At 33.8% G+C, this 19,015-nt stretch overlaps 1 protein-coding gene across 1 annotated transcript in view; it reads right to left on the bottom strand.

Annotated features, from left to right (window-relative positions):
* Positions 1-1,676: 1,676 nt before the first annotated feature.
* The window catches only part of GEN1 (GEN1 structure-specific endonuclease), a 31,959-nt gene continuing 14,620 nt past the window's right edge, over positions 1,677-19,015 (bottom strand). Inside the window, exons 6-14 of the mRNA XM_036100119.2 lie at positions 16,612-16,685; positions 13,940-14,028; positions 11,870-12,020; positions 11,523-11,559; positions 11,351-11,431; positions 10,173-10,303; positions 8,589-8,650; positions 6,350-6,490; positions 1,677-5,808 (exon numbers count right to left, since the gene is read on the bottom strand). Of these exons, the coding sequence (XP_035956012.2) occupies positions 4,490-5,808; positions 6,350-6,490; positions 8,589-8,650; positions 10,173-10,303; positions 11,351-11,431; positions 11,523-11,559; positions 11,870-12,020; positions 13,940-14,028; positions 16,612-16,685 (2,085 nt within the window). The 3' untranslated portion in view covers positions 1,677-4,489. The remainder of the gene's footprint in view (positions 5,809-6,349; positions 6,491-8,588; positions 8,651-10,172; positions 10,304-11,350; positions 11,432-11,522; positions 11,560-11,869; positions 12,021-13,939; positions 14,029-16,611; positions 16,686-19,015) is intronic.

Genomic DNA, 19,015 nt, shown 5'->3' with positions numbered 1-19,015 from the left:
GGGATCAGGTGAGCAATCCAAAATAAAACCAATTACTCCAGAGTAAAATTTCACCCTCATCTCCTTCAATATGTAGTCCTGGGTTGTGCAACTGTAAACTCAGAACTTAGAGTTGTACACACAACTGTGCAGTGAGGTCCAATTAAGGTCAAAATATAGTTCCTCGAAAAATATTAAAAATGTACATTGTATGGGCATATGGGGCATCTGGCTGGCTCAGTCAGAGGGGCATGTGACTCTTGATCTTGGGGTTATGAGTTCGAGCCCCTGGGGTGTGGAGATTAAATAAATAAAACTTTAAGAAAAATGTACATTGTATTAGCATTTAAAATTGAGATTACTGAACTATGTGGGTGCCAGCTCAAACTTGAAACTGTGGTTATTTTACTAAAGAAATGCCATTCTTGGTCGACATATTGTCAGGTTTTTCTAATGTCAGGTCTTCGAAGCAAATGTATTCTTTTCATATGTACAGTTAATTCACGTCATTTATAATTATTCTAAGCTATTAAAGGACATTTCGGGGACTCTTAAGAGGAAGCTTACACCAAAATCAAATGTGTTTAAGAGACACTCAAATGATTTAGTTCACATATTTCACATTCCGTAGTTTAGATGGTGTTAGAGAATCGAAAATGCTTTAACAGTCAAAATCAAACATGACATTCACGTCCATTACATAGCGCTAGGCGTCTGTGCAAAGACACACACGCAGTGACACTGGAGTCATTAAAGAGTAAAACAGACCATATTTATTGATATGGAGTAATTTCTTAGTTACATTAATATATTGGTACAGAACACCTCTGGAAGGATCTACAAGAAATTAGACACTGTCCTTGCCTCTAGATGCAAGAATTATGGTCTGGTCATTAGAACAGAAAGGAGATTGACTTTTTCATTCTCTATTTTTTGTACCAGTTCACCTTTTTTATTAACCACATGAAAATCCCACCTTAAAAAATAAATAACACTTAAAGAACAGCCACTGATTTAAACATATATATATATATATATATATATATATATATCAGTTCAATTAGGATAGGTGGGATCCTTGAGAGGAGAGGACTGATTGCATTTATTTAGGATTCCCCTTGCCTAGGAATTCATGTATAGTAAGTGCTCTACAAACATGACATTTTTCTAAAATAAAGTTAAACTTGATTCAAAGCATTTTATGTTTTTAGTGAAATGTTGAAAAACCAAAATTATAACTTCAGAAAAAGCACAGGGTGCCTGGGTGGCTCGGTTGGTTAAGCGACTGCCTTCGGCTCAGGTCATGATCCTGGAGTCCCAGGATCGAGTCCCGCATCGGGCTCCCTGCTCGGCGGGGAGTCTGCTTCTCCCTCTGACCCTCCTCCCTCTCATGCTCTCTGTCTCTCATTCTCTCTCTCACAAATAAATAAAATCTTAAAAAAAAAAAAAGAAAGAAAGAAAAAGCACAAAAATTCAAAAGTATTCCAAATTTGAATTTAATTTTAAAACATGGCATAATGTAATAAATACTAGAATAAACCAAAGTTTCATATCCAATCTTGGGAAAAATCTCTTCACTACTCTGGACTTGTTTTCTATAAAACAATAAAATAATAATGGCAGTGCATATGTGGGAGGAGGTTGGAGTATAAACATTTTAGATATTAAGGAGTTTGGACGGATAAAATTCTCTACAATTTCTTCTTGTTTTTAAAAGTTTTATTGTGATATAATTCACATACCATAGAATTTATCTATTTAAATTGCACAATTCAATGGTTTTAGTATATTGGAGTTTTGCAACCATCATCACAATCAACTTGAGAACATTTTCCTTATCCACCTACTCCCCCCCAAAACCATCCCATTAGCAGTTATTTTCCCTTCTCCCTCCTTAACCTCCCCTCCTCTGCCCCAACTCCCATAGTCCTTGGTAACAATGAGTCTACTTTCTGCTTCTATATAGATTTACTTATTTGGAACTTTTTACATAAATTGAATCATATATGTAATCTTTTCCAACTGGCCTCTCACTTAGCATGCTTTCAAGGTTCATCATATTGTAACAGGTATCAGTACTGCCTTTTCTTTTTATTGCCAATATTCCATTGTATTGATATACCACATTTTGCTTATTCATTCATCAGTTGATAGACATTTGAATTGTTTCCACTTTTGAGCTATGGATATTTGTGTAATTAAAAGTTTTTGGGTGGATATATATCTACATTTCTCTTGGGTGTATTTTTGGCAGTGGATCTGCTGGATCATATGGTAACTATGTTTAACCATTTGAGGAATCACCTGACTTTTCCCAAAATGGCTGCCCCATTTTACATTCCTACCAGTAGGTTATTTCTGGTAGGAATGTAAGTTTCTCCACACCCTCACCAACACTTGTCTTTATGATTCTGTCTGGCTGTCCTACTGGGTGTAAAGTGGTATCTCATTGTGATTTTGATTTGTATTTTTCCGATAAATAATGAATTTGAGTTTTTTCATGTGCTTCTTGGCCATTTGTACATCTTCTCTGGAGATATGTTTACTCAGATATTTTATTTTTTAATGTCTTTTTATTATTGAGTTGTAAGAGCTTTTTAGACATGTGTCTCTAGTCACAAGTCCTTTATCACATTCACAATTTGAAAATATTTTTTACTCTTTTATGATTTTCTCTTCATTTTGATAATATCCTCTGAAACACAAAAGTTGTTGGTTTTGATGAAGTACAAGCTAAACTTTTGGTGTCTTATCTAAGAAATTCTTGCTTAATCCAAATTCACAAAGATTTATGTCCATGTTTTCTTCTAAGAGTTTATGGTTTGCAACCAGATCTTTGATCCAGTTTGAGTTAATTCTGCATATTGTACAAGGTAGTGCTCAAAATTCATACTTTTGCATATGGATATCCTGTAATGCCAGTAGAATTTGCTGAAAGAATACTGTTTCCCCATTTAGTTGTGTTGGTACTCCGGTTGAAAATCAATTGAACATAAATGTTAGAGCATATATCTGGACCCTCAATTCTATCCCATTGATCTGTATGCCTACATTGATGCCGCTCTAACACATTCTTCATTACTGAAACATTATAGTAAGTTTTGAAATCAGAATCAGGAGAGGCAAGTCCTTCCATTTTTTTTTTTTTTTAAAGATTATTTTGCCTATTCTATGTCCCTTAAATTTCCATATGGATTTTAGAATCAGCTTGTCCATTTGTGCAAAGAAATCAGCTGAAATTGATGGAGACAGCCTTGACTCTATAAACTAGTTTCGGAAATATCTTAATATCAAGTTGTCTGATTTGTGAACATGGGATGTCTTTCCATTTATTTAGGTTTTCTTTCTTTCAACGATATTTTGTAGTTTTCAGAGTGTATATTTTGCACTTCTTTTGTTAAATTCATTCCAAAGTATTTTATCCTTTTTGATGCTATTGTAAACAGAATTTTCTTAAGTTCATTTAGTATTACTCACTGCAGATGTATAGAAATATAATTGATGTTTGTATATTGATCTTCTGTCCTGCAACCTTGCTGAACTCATTTATTAGTTCTAATAGTTTCTAGTGGGTTTGTTAGAATTTTGTATATAAAGATCTTGTCATCTGCAAATAGCAACAGCTTTACTTTTTATTTTTCCATCTGGTTACCACTAGACTTTTTGAATGTTAAGTTAATGCACAACTTAATATTTAGAGTTACTGGAGTCAATATAGTACAAAATCATTTTTAAAAAGGCAAGAAAAAAAGTGCTATTAAAAAAAGAAAAGCCAATAAATTAGGAGGCAAGAAATCTGGTTCCCACACCATTATTAGTTAGTTGTGTGATCCTGAGCAAATTTCTAAGTCTTTTCTCATTATACATTCTATTTTGCAAATCTTTTTCCATTTGGCATAACTGTGAACTCCTGGGGTTATGTAAGAAGTAGCTTTCCTCAGTTTTTTCAGCCATTACAACCGTAATTTTTACTAATTATATTGAGCATCTTCCTCCTTTTCATTTTTGCCCCTCACAAAGAGAATAAGGTTACCAACACTGGAAAAGCACACTAAATGTATCTTCATATTGAGAGAAAATAAAACTCTCAGGAAAGGCAAAACAGAAGACACTGAGGGAGTGTAGGTAATTACAAAGAGTTATCCTCATGGGAACAAACTGAAATATAAATGAAAACTTCAGAGGTTTGTGGAAGAAATGGACAAAAGTGAGCAAATGGATGAAGCATTTACTCTAGTACTGTACTAATATTTTAAAACTTTAAAATCAATAAAGATATAAACAATGTCAAAAGTATGTTTTTTAAAATATACTTTAAGTTTTAACCACAAGGATCATCTTTTAAAACCAAAGCTTTAGACATTTTTTATTACAGTTTTAATTAAAATGGAAAGTGTCTCATGATACACAGAACCACATTACATTTTTATGCCAAATGTAGAGATTCTGCCTCTGCTAGTGCTGATGGTACTAAAATACTAAGTTACACTTAAATATTTTTAATTTCATTTCAAGAGTTTTGGAACCTTAGTTTTAATCTTTGACATAAAGGAAGAGGACTATCCAAAGAAGTACCAGAGTCACCTTTGTATTTATGATGCTGTAGAAAACTCAGAGAACCTTTAGCTGCATCTGGGAAACAGTATTCATTTCCAGCTGTTTTATAAGCCTGGACACACTGTTCAGTTTCTTTCATATATATTTTAGGGTTATTCAACTTGTTGGCATCATCTTTCTTGAATTGGGCTGGGTTACGCTTCTGAGAACTATGCTTCATTTTCTGAGTTGTGTTTTTAGCTTTCTCAAACACTGGGACACTTTCTTCATCAGAGGAATGTCTGTCAAGGCAAACGCTCTTCTTCATTACACTTCTCTGAGTGGTTTGCACATCCACTTTTCTACTATGATCTAAAGCAGTATTTGGTGGTCCAGCTCTAACACTGGAGGTCTTTACTATTGGATTGTTGACAGAATAAGATTTAGAAGTATTCATTTTATAGTTTTCTCGAAATAGCTGGTCTCCTTTTAGAACTTTAGATTTTCTAGATTCATTTTGCAAACGAATACCTAGAAGATCATTTGAGAGATGTGATGGACAATCAGAACCACTGTTAGTAATATAAGATTCTTTTATGGTAAGTAGGGACAAAGTTTTCAGGTCAACATTTGGCCATGCATTATCCTGAGGATATGATGATTTTATATGTATTCGTTCCTTTAAAGGCAAATCCTGAAGATGTAAATGAGTAATGCCAGAAAGTAGATGCTCTTCAGGATTAGTCTTTTGAAGATCCTGATCCAACACTTTATTAATGTTTGTGGTGCACCATTCTGATTCACATGATAATTCTTCTGGGAAATGTTTAAAATTTTCAGGGATGGCTGTTTCAAGTTCTGATTTTAAACCATGAGAGGAAGTGTTCCTTGGAATAGCTGGAGAATTACTAAAAGAAGTATCTTCCCAGTCAATGGTGCTTAATTGTAGATCAGCAATCGCTGATATGTTATGGGATGAGGTACTAGGTTGACTAGATTCTGGAATTAGAGACTTACTGACAGCTGTAACTTGCTGCATAGTCAAAGGTCTTGGAGAAGACACCAAGTGCTCTTGTGTATTCAAACAGAGAGTATCTTCAGGTAAAATTAAGCTATTCAATGATGCAGAAATAGATTTCTGGGGTAATGCACGATCAGGGGTAATTTCCAAATGTAACTTGGAATTTTGCTTAGAAAAGACTTCACATGTGGGGTTTAAAGTCATCTGTGACTGGAAACTCTTCGTATTATCTGATTCTGGCCAATTGCTTTCTTTAGACTTAATTTTCATGCCTAAAAAGAAAAAAAAAATACAATACTCTTAAAATCTATCTTATTTTCCTTTACTTGAGTAAGCAAATAAACTAAAGAGTTCAGATCAGAAATCTTCTGCATGAGTAATTATTATTTTTGTCTTTTTTGTCTCAGTGCATTCCTGGAAACTGTTATAAATAATCATAAAACATAATTCTTAATAAAATATTATAAAATATTTTCTTTTGGAAACAATGTTATAATTGAATTTGTTTTCCTCATCAAGTTCTAGGAAATAAAGAAATATGTTTATAATCCAAAACATGTTATGCATACTAGTTGCTCAAAAAGTAATAGTACAATTACTATTAACACTTGGTTAAGTTAGCAGACACAGCAGAATGGTTTACTCGTGGCTTTAAAAAAGAAGTGTATCAAGACAAAGAAGCAAGAGTAAAATCCTAACTCTTGATTTTACAGAACTTTCAGCAAAATTTAGACAAGATAGATTCAAATAGAATAGGTAACTCTTCTATAACATTTGTGTGTGGCATAAATACCTATCAAATGTGATGCTTACTTTTTTGTTTCTTCCCTTTCAGTTCTAAGTTTTGTTTTTGATAAACAGCAACAATCTCAGGATAAGCGGCTTCAAACAATGATTCTTCTTCTATTGTTTGTAGAACCAGTTCTCCATGTTTATCTTCCAGAGCATAATGTTCTAAAAGATTAAAAATACAGTAGACACAGCCTTAATTGCATATTTGTAAATTTAATTTTCCTAGGTAAGAAACTTACCTGGTAAGTTTGCCAGGTAAACGAATTCATGTGCAAATTGATAATTCATCACAGTTCTTGCTTTACAACATCTCTGTTTTAATATCTGTCGATACTAGTACAGAACTGATTTTCTTCTGCCTGGCAAGACCTGGAAAAAGATTCCTTTCAAAATGAAAAATTTAAATTCTCTTGCTCTAAAGATGGTACCTACAGGATAGAAAACATTGCTTAGATAAGGTTGGTTGCTTTTAATTTACTATAATAAGTGTTAAAATTCCAGATAAAGAATGGGAATAGTAAAACTCCCAACATTAACTTTCTTTAGTGATGGCTCCTGAAAAGAACAGAATTGAGGGTATGCCCAGGCTCACTGGACTCACAAGCAGCTACTAAATGAAAATGAGAATGCTTGCATGTAAATTTACAATATAATATACAAATAGACTAGATCCTTATGTTTATCCTACATGAGGGAAAATCACATGAGAAGCTACACTATAATGAAAATAGATTGAAGATCCTGATCCAACACTTTATTAATGTTTGTGGTGCACCATTCTGATTCACATGATAATTCTTCTGGGAAATGTTTAAAATTTTCAGGGATGGCTGTTTCAAGTTCTGATTTTAAACCATGAGAGGAAGTGTTCCTTGGAATAGCTGGAGAATTACTAAAAGAAGTATTAGTTGATGAGTTTAAAGTACAAACAATGGAAACAGATGAACTTACAGTGTTTCTTAAACTGGCTAGGAGTACATTTTCTCCCTTAAAAAATAGCACCCACAAAGGACAATGCTCAGTTGTTTTTTTTTTTTAAGATTTTATTTATTTATTTGACAGAGAGAGAGAGAAAGCACAAACAGATGTAGCAGCAGAGGGAGCGAGAGAAGCAGGCTCCCTGCTGGGCAGGGAGGCCGACATGGGGCTCGATCCCAGGACCCTGGGATCATGACCTGAGCCGAAGGCAGACGCTTAATGGACTGAGCCACCCAGGCGCCCCTGACGATGCTCAGTTCTGAACAGAGATGTGCTGCCAAACTGGGTTAATGTGATTTTCTTTCCTGAAAATATACTAGTTGGTGGAACTGTTGCTAAACGGTCCTCAAAGTTCTTCAGCTTTCTATTTTCCTAGTATTGCTTAGCATGGTTTATCTAATTCCTTACAATTTCATTCTTCAAAATTACCTACAACTTAAACTTTCTTTGACAAATCTACTGCCTCACTCATTCACATATAATCACACAATCTAATTTCAAAGCCAGATAGAAATGAATTTGGGATTACTTTCCATTTTAAATGATCTGTGCTTTCCTTGCCTTCAGTTTGGGAGCTAATTCAGAGTTCACTGCATTTTTGTCTATAGCAAAACAAGAGTAATTTGACAACTATAAATTCTCATGAAAACTAAACAGAGTAGGGGCGCCTGGGTGGCTCAGTCGTTAAGCGTCTGCCTTCGGCTCAGGTCATGTTCCCAGGGTCCTGGGATCGAGCCCCACATCGGGCTCTCTGCTCCACGGGGCGCCTGCTTCTCCCTCTCCCACTCTCCTTGCTTATGTTTCCTCTCTCGCTGTGTCTCTCTCTGTCAAATAAATAAATAAAATCTTTAAAAAAAAAAAAACTAAACAGAGTAAAGAAAGGAGAGGAAGAGTACCTCAGGTGCTATGCAGCAACCTGATTTCTTTAGACCCAACTACACAGTGAAATCCAATGACAAGACTGTTTGCAGCAGCATTTTCTTCAGAAATATAGATCAAAACTACTTCTGTATTATATTCTTAAATATTAATTACAATAGAAATATCAACTTATGATATTACGATAAAATTACTTAAAGTTTTTAATATTTACTATTAGTCAAAACTTATTCAAATAGCACAGGTAAACTATGAAATCAATCCTCAGTGCATGTGATATGTCTCTTCTTTGTTTTATATGTTTTATATATATATATGTATATACATGTTTTATATATGTATACCATATTCGCTAAACATATATGGTTAAATGTTACAAATTTTGCTTAGAGTGAATACATACCAGGCTTTTCCCATTCTATTTCAAAGCAATGAATTCCATTTCTGATCCGGGTTTTAACGATTCTGAAAAACAAATTCTTCTAATGAGGTCTAACTGCAGGAGTTATTTTGAAATTTTCAATTTGTAGATTGAATTATTCAATTTCCATTGGCTTTTGTTCTATTCTTATAATATTCTAAAAATACTATAAAGAATTATGGCATAATTATTCCTTTGACTAGTTTATTCAAAAGATAATTTTATTGTTAGGTGCATAGAGTTGATGATTGTAATATCCTATCAGTAGATTTCGTTATTATCCAACGTTCCTTTCTTCCATAATAATGATTTTTCTTCTAAAGTCTATTTTGTTTCTGTTAATTTTGCTACATCACTTTGGTAAATATTTCTGTGGTAGTCTTTTAAATCTCTTTATTTTCAAATTTTGTGTAGTTTTATTCTGCACATGCCTTATAAATAGCAGAATATTGTTGAATTTTGTTTATTCATCCAATATAATGCCTTTTAATTGATGAGTTTAATCTGCTTACATTTATTGTGATCACTGATCTTGCTGGGCTCATTTATACAATTTATTCTGTGTTTTCTGTTACCCAACTTTTTCTTTGCTACTTCCCCCTTCCTCCTTCCTGTATTCTTTTAGTTTGACAGTCTTACTTTCCTATTTTATGTATTGGCTTCAAAGACAGAGATTGCATTTCTGGTGTTTTAGTGGTTACCCTTAATGGTTTACATGCATACGCTGGAAGTTTTAATTTATTATCATCATTGTATATTAATCATCAAGCATTATGCAGCTATTTATATACATATTTTTCCAGTTAGTTTATTAAATTAGCTAAATATATTTTGTTGATTTCTCTTTATTGATTGACCACTGTTTTTTGTTATCCACATCATCCCGCTGGGTTCATTCTTCTTCTTGCTTAGGTACCTCCTTTTATAGTGCTTTTAATGAGAATCTGTGATTTATTCACCAACCAGTAAATAAGGCTTTAATGATATGTAGGTTGCCAATCATTTTTACTCAAAGCTTTGAAATGTTACTCCAGCATTACTGTCATGAAAGATGTATGCTATCAGACTGTCATTCCTTTGTAGTTTATCATTTTTCTTTGATATTTCCTCCCAAACTTTTAGTTTGAAAATTTTTAAACCTTTAGAAAAGTTGTAAGAATAGCACAATGAATACTCATATTCCCTTTGCTAAGTTTTACCAATTCTCAGTTTCTGTCCCTCCATTCACTTTACATTTTTGTTCCCTTTCTGGTTCATTGAAATAGTTCTATGGTTAAGCTTGGCTATATCATTTTATATTTATTTCTTTTAATAATCTGTTATTACTACTTGTTTGAAGCAGAAAAGTGTGCAAAGGCACGAACTTACTGTTATGTTGACTATAAACTCTGAATAAACTTTTAATATTTCCTACTAGACCTTTACTCCATTTTTATATAACAAAGAGCTATATATCCCACTACCAAAGGTATTAAGATTATTAAAGGTATTAATAAGATTATTATATAGGTCATAAGATACTCAAATGGAAACACAGAGACTTCTTTGTACAATTCTTCATATTACCGAATTGGCTGTAGTTGATTAGAATTCCTTCTACCAAGCTTTCTTTCTATCATGTCATAGTGGGTCAAAAGCACTAGCAATTTCTCACATGCATAGTGATTGGGCCATTCCATTTTTTCAAGAGTAAATCTCTGTAAATATAAAACAAATAAAACAAGATTTTGTTATCTCTTGGAGACAAACAGCACTCTCAGATAATATCATTTTTTCTTTCAGAATTAACATTAGTTAAAGTAGTATCAGTAAGAATATTCCCAGAAAGAACAATGAGCCTCCTAAGGAGGCAATGTTGCATAAGGATTAAGTGTGAGGGTTGTCAGTTTGAACCCCAGTACGGTATTTCCGAGATCTTAGGTAAATTACTTAATCTCTTTTAGCCTCACGATTTCCATCATAAAATATAACCCAACTGAGAGATTATAAAGATTAAGTGAGGTTACATGTAATGTGTTAATATGAGAGCAAATTTTAATTTTCAATAAATGTTGGTTGCATTAGTATTACTGTTGTTGGTAGGGATAGGCAACAAGTACTTACAATTTATTGAACTACTCTGTTTCCCTAGCCACTATATTAGGGGTTATTATAAATAATCTCATTTAATCTTCATAGTGACCTCATGAAATAAGTAATATTATTTCTATTTTTAGGATAACACATATACAAGATCACATAGTAAGTGACAGACTGTCCAAATTTAAAGTTAGGTCACTGATTAAAAATTCCAACGCCCTTTGGTGAACATAGCATAATGTATAAACTTGTCAAATCACTAAGTTGTACACCTGAGACTAATGTAACCTCATGTGTCAACTATACTAAAAAAAAAAAAAAAAATTCCATTGCCCTTGTAAACTACACTGCCTTTTATAACAACATACTCGATCCTCACATTCTCTGGGTATTACGCCCCACCCCCAATATCTTCCTGAATACAGTGAATCTGTACATGGTATGTACAAGGTGTCTTCTAAAGAAGAGCATTAATTATTGTGTGTCTTGTGGTCTGCAAAGTATGGTTCCTATGTGGCAAAGAAATGAAGATTAGAAATAAATGCTGAAAAATACATGCTCAATCAAAGCTATTTTAAATCTCCTCTCAAACCAAAGTCATTATCCCTTCTTATCTTCCTAGTACCCAACTACATAGCATAAAGTAAGTATTTATTTTCCGATACCTGAAACAATAATAAATCAGGTCTTTGGTACCTGATTACCTTCACCAATTTATCCTTGTTCGAAAGGAATTCTTGAATAACCTAGCAAGAGAAAATAAAATAGAAATTCAGACTTCAGACTTTTTAAAAGAACTTCTGAAATAAGACATACGTTTGAATTATTAGTTATTACCTTATGGAATGGGAATCCCTCACAACTGCAAGCTTTTCTGAAAATAAATTATATACATGTTGTTAATATAATCAGGCAGTTTTAGACAGACCCAATTCATTTCACCTAATCTCTGCTCATTTAACGAAAAATGCCCTTGGATAATGTCCCAGTCATCAAGCTTCTTTTTGAGTAACTATTAAATCACTGTCTTTTGATATAGCCTAATATTTGAACCAAATAAAAAAAAACAGATTTTGTGAAATATTACTAGTCTAGACATGGGGGGAGGTTATGTGGAAATAATTCAAGTAGAGGTATATAAATAGGTCAGGACAGAAAAAAAGGAGTTAAAAAAAAGAACTTACTTTTTAATGCTGTTCTCTACTGCACTCAGTTGTCTATCATGCTCTATACGGTGCCACTCACAAGGACAACAGTATTCATAATCATGCGGTTCACAATATTGATTAGTTTTACAGAGTTTGCATCCATTACGTACATGATCCTTAGGTGAACCTTTATGGAAACACAAAGAAGTATGATTTTCACTGCTTTTTAGATTTACCTTCTACATCTTTATTTTTTTTTTTGTCCTTATCCAAATTTTTAAAAATGAATACTGTCTAGCAAAGTCCTTAGCATATAGAAAGGTTCCAATACATTTAGGTTGAATAGAATGATGCATATTATAATAATTTTTAAGACAAAGTAGATCCTGAGCTATGACTCCTCCGTGACACTATTTTTTTTGTTATTTCTATAGATTATTCTTCTATCTGAAACTATTAATTTGTAACTAGAAATTATAATTTTACAATAATCAACAATAGAAAACTTTGTGGTTTATTTGGTAGCTACATGCAAGAGAAGTAGGATATAATTACTAGCTTTAAAAAAGATTATTTATGGGGTGCCTGGGTGGCTCAGTCGTTAAGTATCTGCCTTAGGCTCAGGTCATAATCCCAGGGTCCTGGGATCGAGCTCCGCATGGGGCTCCCTGCTCCACGAGAAGCCTGCTTCTCCCTCTCCCACGCCCTCTGCTTGTGTTCCTGGTCTCGCTATCTCTCTCTCTGTCAAATAAATAAATAAAATCTTTAAAAAAAGTAAAAAAATAAAAAAGATTATTTATGGAGTGTCTGTGTGGCTCATTGGTTAAGCATCTGCCTTTGGTTCAGGTCATGATCCCAGGGTCCTGGGATGGAGCCCCACATTGGGTTTTCTGCTCAGCAGGGAGTCTGCTTCTCCCTCTCACTCTCCTTCTGTGCTATTCCCTGCCTCTCTCAAATAAATAAATAAATAAAATCTTAAAAAAAAAAATATTATTTAACAGAATAATTCATGAAAGGCTTTCTTTAATGAGACTATTAAAAGAATATAACAGTTAATTACCTCTGCTAGTGTCTAGCCCTCAGTAACCTGCACAGCTACTTTTAAACTATGCTTGGAACATGAACGAATTATGACTATGGCACAGGTGTGGGGACCTAGTTCCCTTTTGAAGGAAAGCATGACCACCTTTAACATTGTTTTGAGAATACAGAAGAGCACATATAATTGATAGGAACTAAAACTGTCATTTATAAAGTATCAAAAAACTACAGAATTGAATTTAAAAGAATCCTATAAAAACATTTATTTCTTCCATGATTTCATCTACAATTTGACAATGCTTATGAACACATATTGAGACAAATAATTTCTTTTATTTATTATTATTATTAAAGTTCTTATTTATTTGAGAGTGAGAGAGAGAGAGAGAGCATGAGCTGCGGGGAGGGAAGGGTGAGGTAGAGAGAGAAGCAGACTCCCCCTGGGCGGGGAGCCTGATGCAGGGCTCAACCCCAGGACCCAGAGATCATGACCTGAGCCAAAGCCAGATGCTTAACCAACTAAGCCACCCAACAGCCCCAAGAATTTCTTTTAAAAAATGAGCTAATAAGATCTCCTACTCTCTCTTGGGAGTGAAAGGTGTTTTTGATCCAGTACACACTAATGGCATCTTTTTTTTTTACCAAGATTAATGAAGAGGAACCAAGTTATTTTCAATAATAATGAACATGTATTAGAAATTAAAGTCACTATCTTTATGCAAATAAAAACAAATGGTTTTAGTCCGATTTCCCCATAAGACTTAACAGTATGATATATTTTTTTTGTTTAAATGGATTTCTATACTGAAAACATAATTTTAACATCTATGTAATTTGGTATCATAGTTTGAAACGCACTTATCCTATATTTATCATTTACATCACATTATTTCATTCAATTAACAATTATTGAGTGCCTACTATGTATATGGACACAACTCCTGACACTGAGGATTTTCAATCTACTGAGGAAGATAGGGATGTAACAGGTATTATAAGAAAAGGATGACAATGTGGGTATCAGACACTAATGTTCTAGAGATATCATTCCCTATGTCGGCTTACCTGGATGGGAACACACAGAACAATGGGCCAGTTTTTTAATAGCTAGTGGTTGTGGATCAGAGCATGATTCTTCATTCCACTGAGTAAACCTGTAAAAAAAAAAAAATGATGTTAAAAGGAAAACGACACACAAAAAAAACAAGGTCACCAAAATGCCATGCTCTCAAATGTCAGGCTATTCTGTTTCCTTCCTTACCTGCCCACTTGATTTCTCTTTGATGGTAGATAAAGTCACTGGCCCAGCCTGGGAAAACCGTCAATCTATGTACCTCAATTTAAAAATGTGGCCCCAAGGACAACAGAATTGCAACAGGGGGAAGAGAGAATCAGACAGTCACAGAGGAAAAAAGAAGGAAGACAGAGGAATGGAAGAGAAGGTAGGAGGCAGCAGAAAGGAGGGAGAAGGAGAAGAGAAAAAGAATATGTACTCATATACTCGTGTACTCATATGTGTATATTCATATATTCATTCAGTTTGGGGTATTTTTTTAGAGAATCTTAAGTTAGGCAGCAATATGCAGGGAGAATGACTTGTAAATATCTTTTTGATCTCTTTTCTATGTGTGAATATAAAACAAATCGAATCATGTACATGGACATTTTCCTGTATCAGGAATAGGGGTGAAGGGTAAAGTATAAAACTAAATAGAGCATTAAGTTTCTTTTTTCTTTTTTTTTTTTTTTTAAAGATTTTTTATTTATTTATTTGAGAGAGAGAGAATGAGAGAGAGCAAGCACATGAGAGGGGGGAGGGTCAGAGGGAGAAGCAGGCTCCTCGCCGAGCAGGGAGCCCGATGCGGGACTCGATCCAGGGACTCCAGGATCATGACCTGAGCCGAAGGCAGTCGCTTAACCAACTGAGCCACCCAGGCGCCCTAGAGCATTAAGTTTCTGAGAAAAAACTGTTTAAAAAATCTAGATCATCTGAAATTATCATTTTCTTAATCTCTTATGTAATCTGCAAAACATTGCCTGTTTAATGACTGATTTTAAGGAAAATGTGTATCTGCTAAGATTTCTACTAAATAAAAGTTAATTTTATTTTTGGCTAAAGTTCTAGGCAACATAAAGCCACCAAGGGGATAGTTAAGTATTCCTCATAAAACACAAGTGCTCTGAATTATGTTCCTCTACTTACAGAAGTTAAAGGTCTAATAAAAAACTAAATTATCTCTTTAGTTCATTGTGCAGTGTCTGGTACTAAGAGTTATTATTTGGCTTTTGGAATTTCTGATTCATTTACTACAAAGACCAAGTATGAGCTTGCTAAAAATAGCATTAATAGATGCTGGGTAAATAAATAGAACTTTAATTGTGGGGAAGAGAAAAAGGGAGGAAAGTCAGTCTAAATTAAAATTAGAATGATACATAATGACAATAAGAAAGGTAATTTTATTCTTTTCAAATGTTGAGACAAACATCTCATAAAATGTTGCCAAAAGCACATATTTGCTGAAACCATGTCAATAAGGATGATTTGTAGTTAGTGCCATACCTTCTTTTTATTCTTTATATCACTCTTTATATTATTCTTCACAATTCCCAAATGATTCCATGCCAATGTAGACCTTTTTTTCCTGCTTTGGCATAGTATCACTGATACCAGTAACAGGTTCAATGAAGTCTTATTTTTTGTTGTTGTTTTTTTTTAATGTCCAGTTAGCCACTGTATATCAATAGTTTTTGATGTGGTGTTCAGTGATTCATTAGCTGCGTATAACACCCGGTGCTCATCACAGCACGTGCCCTCCTTCATTCATTGAAGTCTTAGATCTATCAGTAGCTTTATAGCTGAAGGAGCTTCTTCTTATTCACTCCATACTTTATCATCATGAATATTAATTCATAATTAACATTAACATAAACCATTGCTTTCATTAAGTAAATATACTTCACATGCTTTCAAAACTAAATAGCACAGTTGGTAAACTTCCATATATTCTGTACGTTAACTATTTTGAATCCTCAAATTGTACAGTCTAAATTAATTAGAACTAATATATTACTAAATATGTGGCTATAGAACAAAGGGCACTCAAGTAAAAATTGTGATCAAGTGTTACATGTTATTAAATATTTGCAATATATCAGGCATTTCACTTATAGAGAATAAATATATCAAAATATTTTATATCAAAAATAATTTTAAATATAAAATTATTTTATGGTTGTGTTTATCTTTACTTAGTGGTAAAACAGTCTAAAATAGCCTATGGTAAAAGCACACGGTTATAAATAAACACATTTCGCATCGTACTACTTCTGTTTGTAGTGACCTAATAATGAAAAAAATACAGTATGGCTTAGGACGTATATTCTTATCTTTTCTCTGGAAAGTCTCAGAGTAAACAAAAATCAGTTATCGTTTTATTATTTCTTTTAAAGATTTTATTTTTGGGGGTTCCTGGGTGGCTTAGTTGGTTAAACCTCTGACTCTTGATTTTGGCTCAGGTCACGATCTCAGGGTTGTGAGACGGAGTCCCAGGTCCAGCTCTGCACTCAGTGGGGAGTCTGCTTGAGATTCTCTCCCTCTCCCCCGCTCCAAAAAAATAAAAATAAAAATACAAAATCCTTTTTTGGAAAGCATAATATAATACTTTTTGTAATAGTCGCTATTCAGTTCAACAAGAATAAATGTCTAATGTCACAAGAAAAGAGTAATTTTTAGTTACCTTTGAAGTAAACTTTGCCCTTTCAAAGTCCGTATAAGTTTTAATGCTTGCTCTTTGCCAACTCCAGGGACTCCCTTTCAGAAAGTGGAAAAGAAATGCAAATGTTAATCACTGGGGAATGGAGAAATAAAGTATGACATGTCCATTCAATGGGAGGTTGTGCAGCTGACAGAATAAGGTAACTATGTAACGATAGGAAAAGATGTGCAAGATACCTTGCCACATGTAAGAAAAAAATTAAAATCGCCCACCCTGTGATCTAGATTTGTAAGTAAAATTACTACACATTGTTAATCTATGCAAACCAAAAAGTCACAGGATTATGTACTAAACCACTGACAGTGTTTATTTTAAGGGAGGAAGGAACAGAACTTTAGAGGGCTTTCACTTTTTATGTTAATTATTCTGATAGTCTTTTAATTTGACTTAACTTCAGGTTATATTTGTAATCAGAAAAAGCATGTTCATTTACTTAGATGAACATTTAATCTTTAAAGACCCAGACAACCAAAAGAGAACAAAGGAGAGTTCCAAGTTAACTCTTGAAATTAATAGCTTAAGAAAAATTAAAACAAGTATTAAGTTGCCAACACAAAAAAAAATGTTAATAAATGTATACTTGCATGACAATTTCTGGTTTGAGTCTTCCAGTTCCTATAAAAGTTTATGAATCTACCCTTATAAGCAGGACTGCTATTTAGCCAATATGCACTGGGATAGACATGCCAGTGTTAAAATATTTCCAAACTGATTAGTAAATGGTCACTGCACAAGCATCCTAAGTGTCTGCTGGCAAAGGGGTCTCCCTCCAGCCTGAATCCCCTTTCCAGCCCCCTTACACTCAGGATCAGCTAGTAAAAGGGTAGCACCTCTCCTAACAGTGGTCCCCAGAAGTCTGTTTCATGGCTACAGCCTGTGTCTTTGGCATACCCATTGCTAGATATTTTGTATGTCACCCTTCTTATATTAGCATTTAGCTACATGTTAAGTTTCTTGAAGGTAAATCATGTTAGTTCATAAGTGGTAAAAATCTTCAAGTAGAGGGGCGCCTGGGTGGCTCAGTTGGTGAAGCGACTGCCTTCGGCTCAGGTCATGATCCTGGAGTCCCTGGATCGAGTCCCGCATCGGGCTCCCTGCTCGGCAGGGAGTCTGCTTCTCCCTCTGACCCTCCCCCCTCTCATGTGCTTGCTCTCTCTCATTCTCTCTCTCTCAAATAAATAAATAAAAAATCTTTAAAAAAAAAAAAAAATCTTCAAGTAGAACAAAATAAACAGATACCAGTTTTGTTACAAAGGATAGAAAACGTCGAAATAGCTAAGGTTATTACATAATGTAACACCACTGTAGCTAAAATTGGTTTCTGTGAGTTTAATTTTGCAAATTTTTTCTTACGTTCAACATTCGACTGTTTCTAGACTTTAATTATGATATAATTACATATGGGAAATAAGAATCTTCTATTTCAGAATGAGAATTATAATAAAATAATTACTTTTGTGTTATTTAAAAGTTTCCCTCCTCCTGCTTCCTTTTCCTACTAGCTAAAAAAAGTGATTTCTCTCTCTGGTCACTGATGACCTAAGTTAGAAATGATGGTTAATAATTTTACTATCCTGCTATTTTTTCCTCTCTCCTAAGCTCTGGTGAAAAAAAAAATAGAGATGTCATCCTTTGTTAGACTTCTCTTGGGGACAGAATACATAGTATAATGAAGGATTTAGTAAGAATACAGAGATGATCAGTAGGGATCTAATGATGGGACTACATAGTAAGAACTACAATTCAAGGCATTCCATATTTTTAAATATATTTAAGAATGGGATTCTCCTTTAATTCTTAATTTATCACTCACCTATTAGTATACCTATTTGTTACAGAGTATTGTACTGTGCATCTCAAATAAAATGTTTTCATGAACAAAACTCAGTGCAATGCTAAGAGGCAAGGAAGGATGAATGGCTTACCACAATAATCATGTTGCCTAGTAACAGTAATAATACTGAGCATGTGCACAGTTGGAAAGCTGCAAGGAAGATTGAAAACCAAAAAACAGACAAAACAGTGATAGAAATTAATATTGGCATGACACAAGAAAAGAGTAATTCCTGTATTTTTTTTAAATGGTAGTAAAACTCAAATGTGAATCTCTTAGTCTAGACTAATGGTTTACTGATATTCAAGCTGTGGGCCTAGTTATTATTCGATTCTCATTTATCACATTCAGTGTCACAATGAGCCAGTTTTTTAATGTCACTTGAAATGCTGATTATTTTCGTCACTAAATTGTTTATTATGCCTAAAATTATACTCTAAATTAGGTTCTTAATCAGATAGCCATATTGTTTTTATATTTATGCAGCATGTAAGGTATCAAAAAAGACACACTATGACTAATAAGTAAATA

This window comes from Halichoerus grypus, chromosome 10 (genome assembly GCF_964656455.1).
Source record: "Halichoerus grypus chromosome 10, mHalGry1.hap1.1, whole genome shotgun sequence".
Lineage (NCBI taxonomy): Eukaryota > Metazoa > Chordata > Mammalia > Carnivora > Phocidae > Halichoerus > Halichoerus grypus.
Note: the sequence above shows the minus strand (reverse complement) of the source record. Positions and strands in the feature narration are given on the sequence as shown.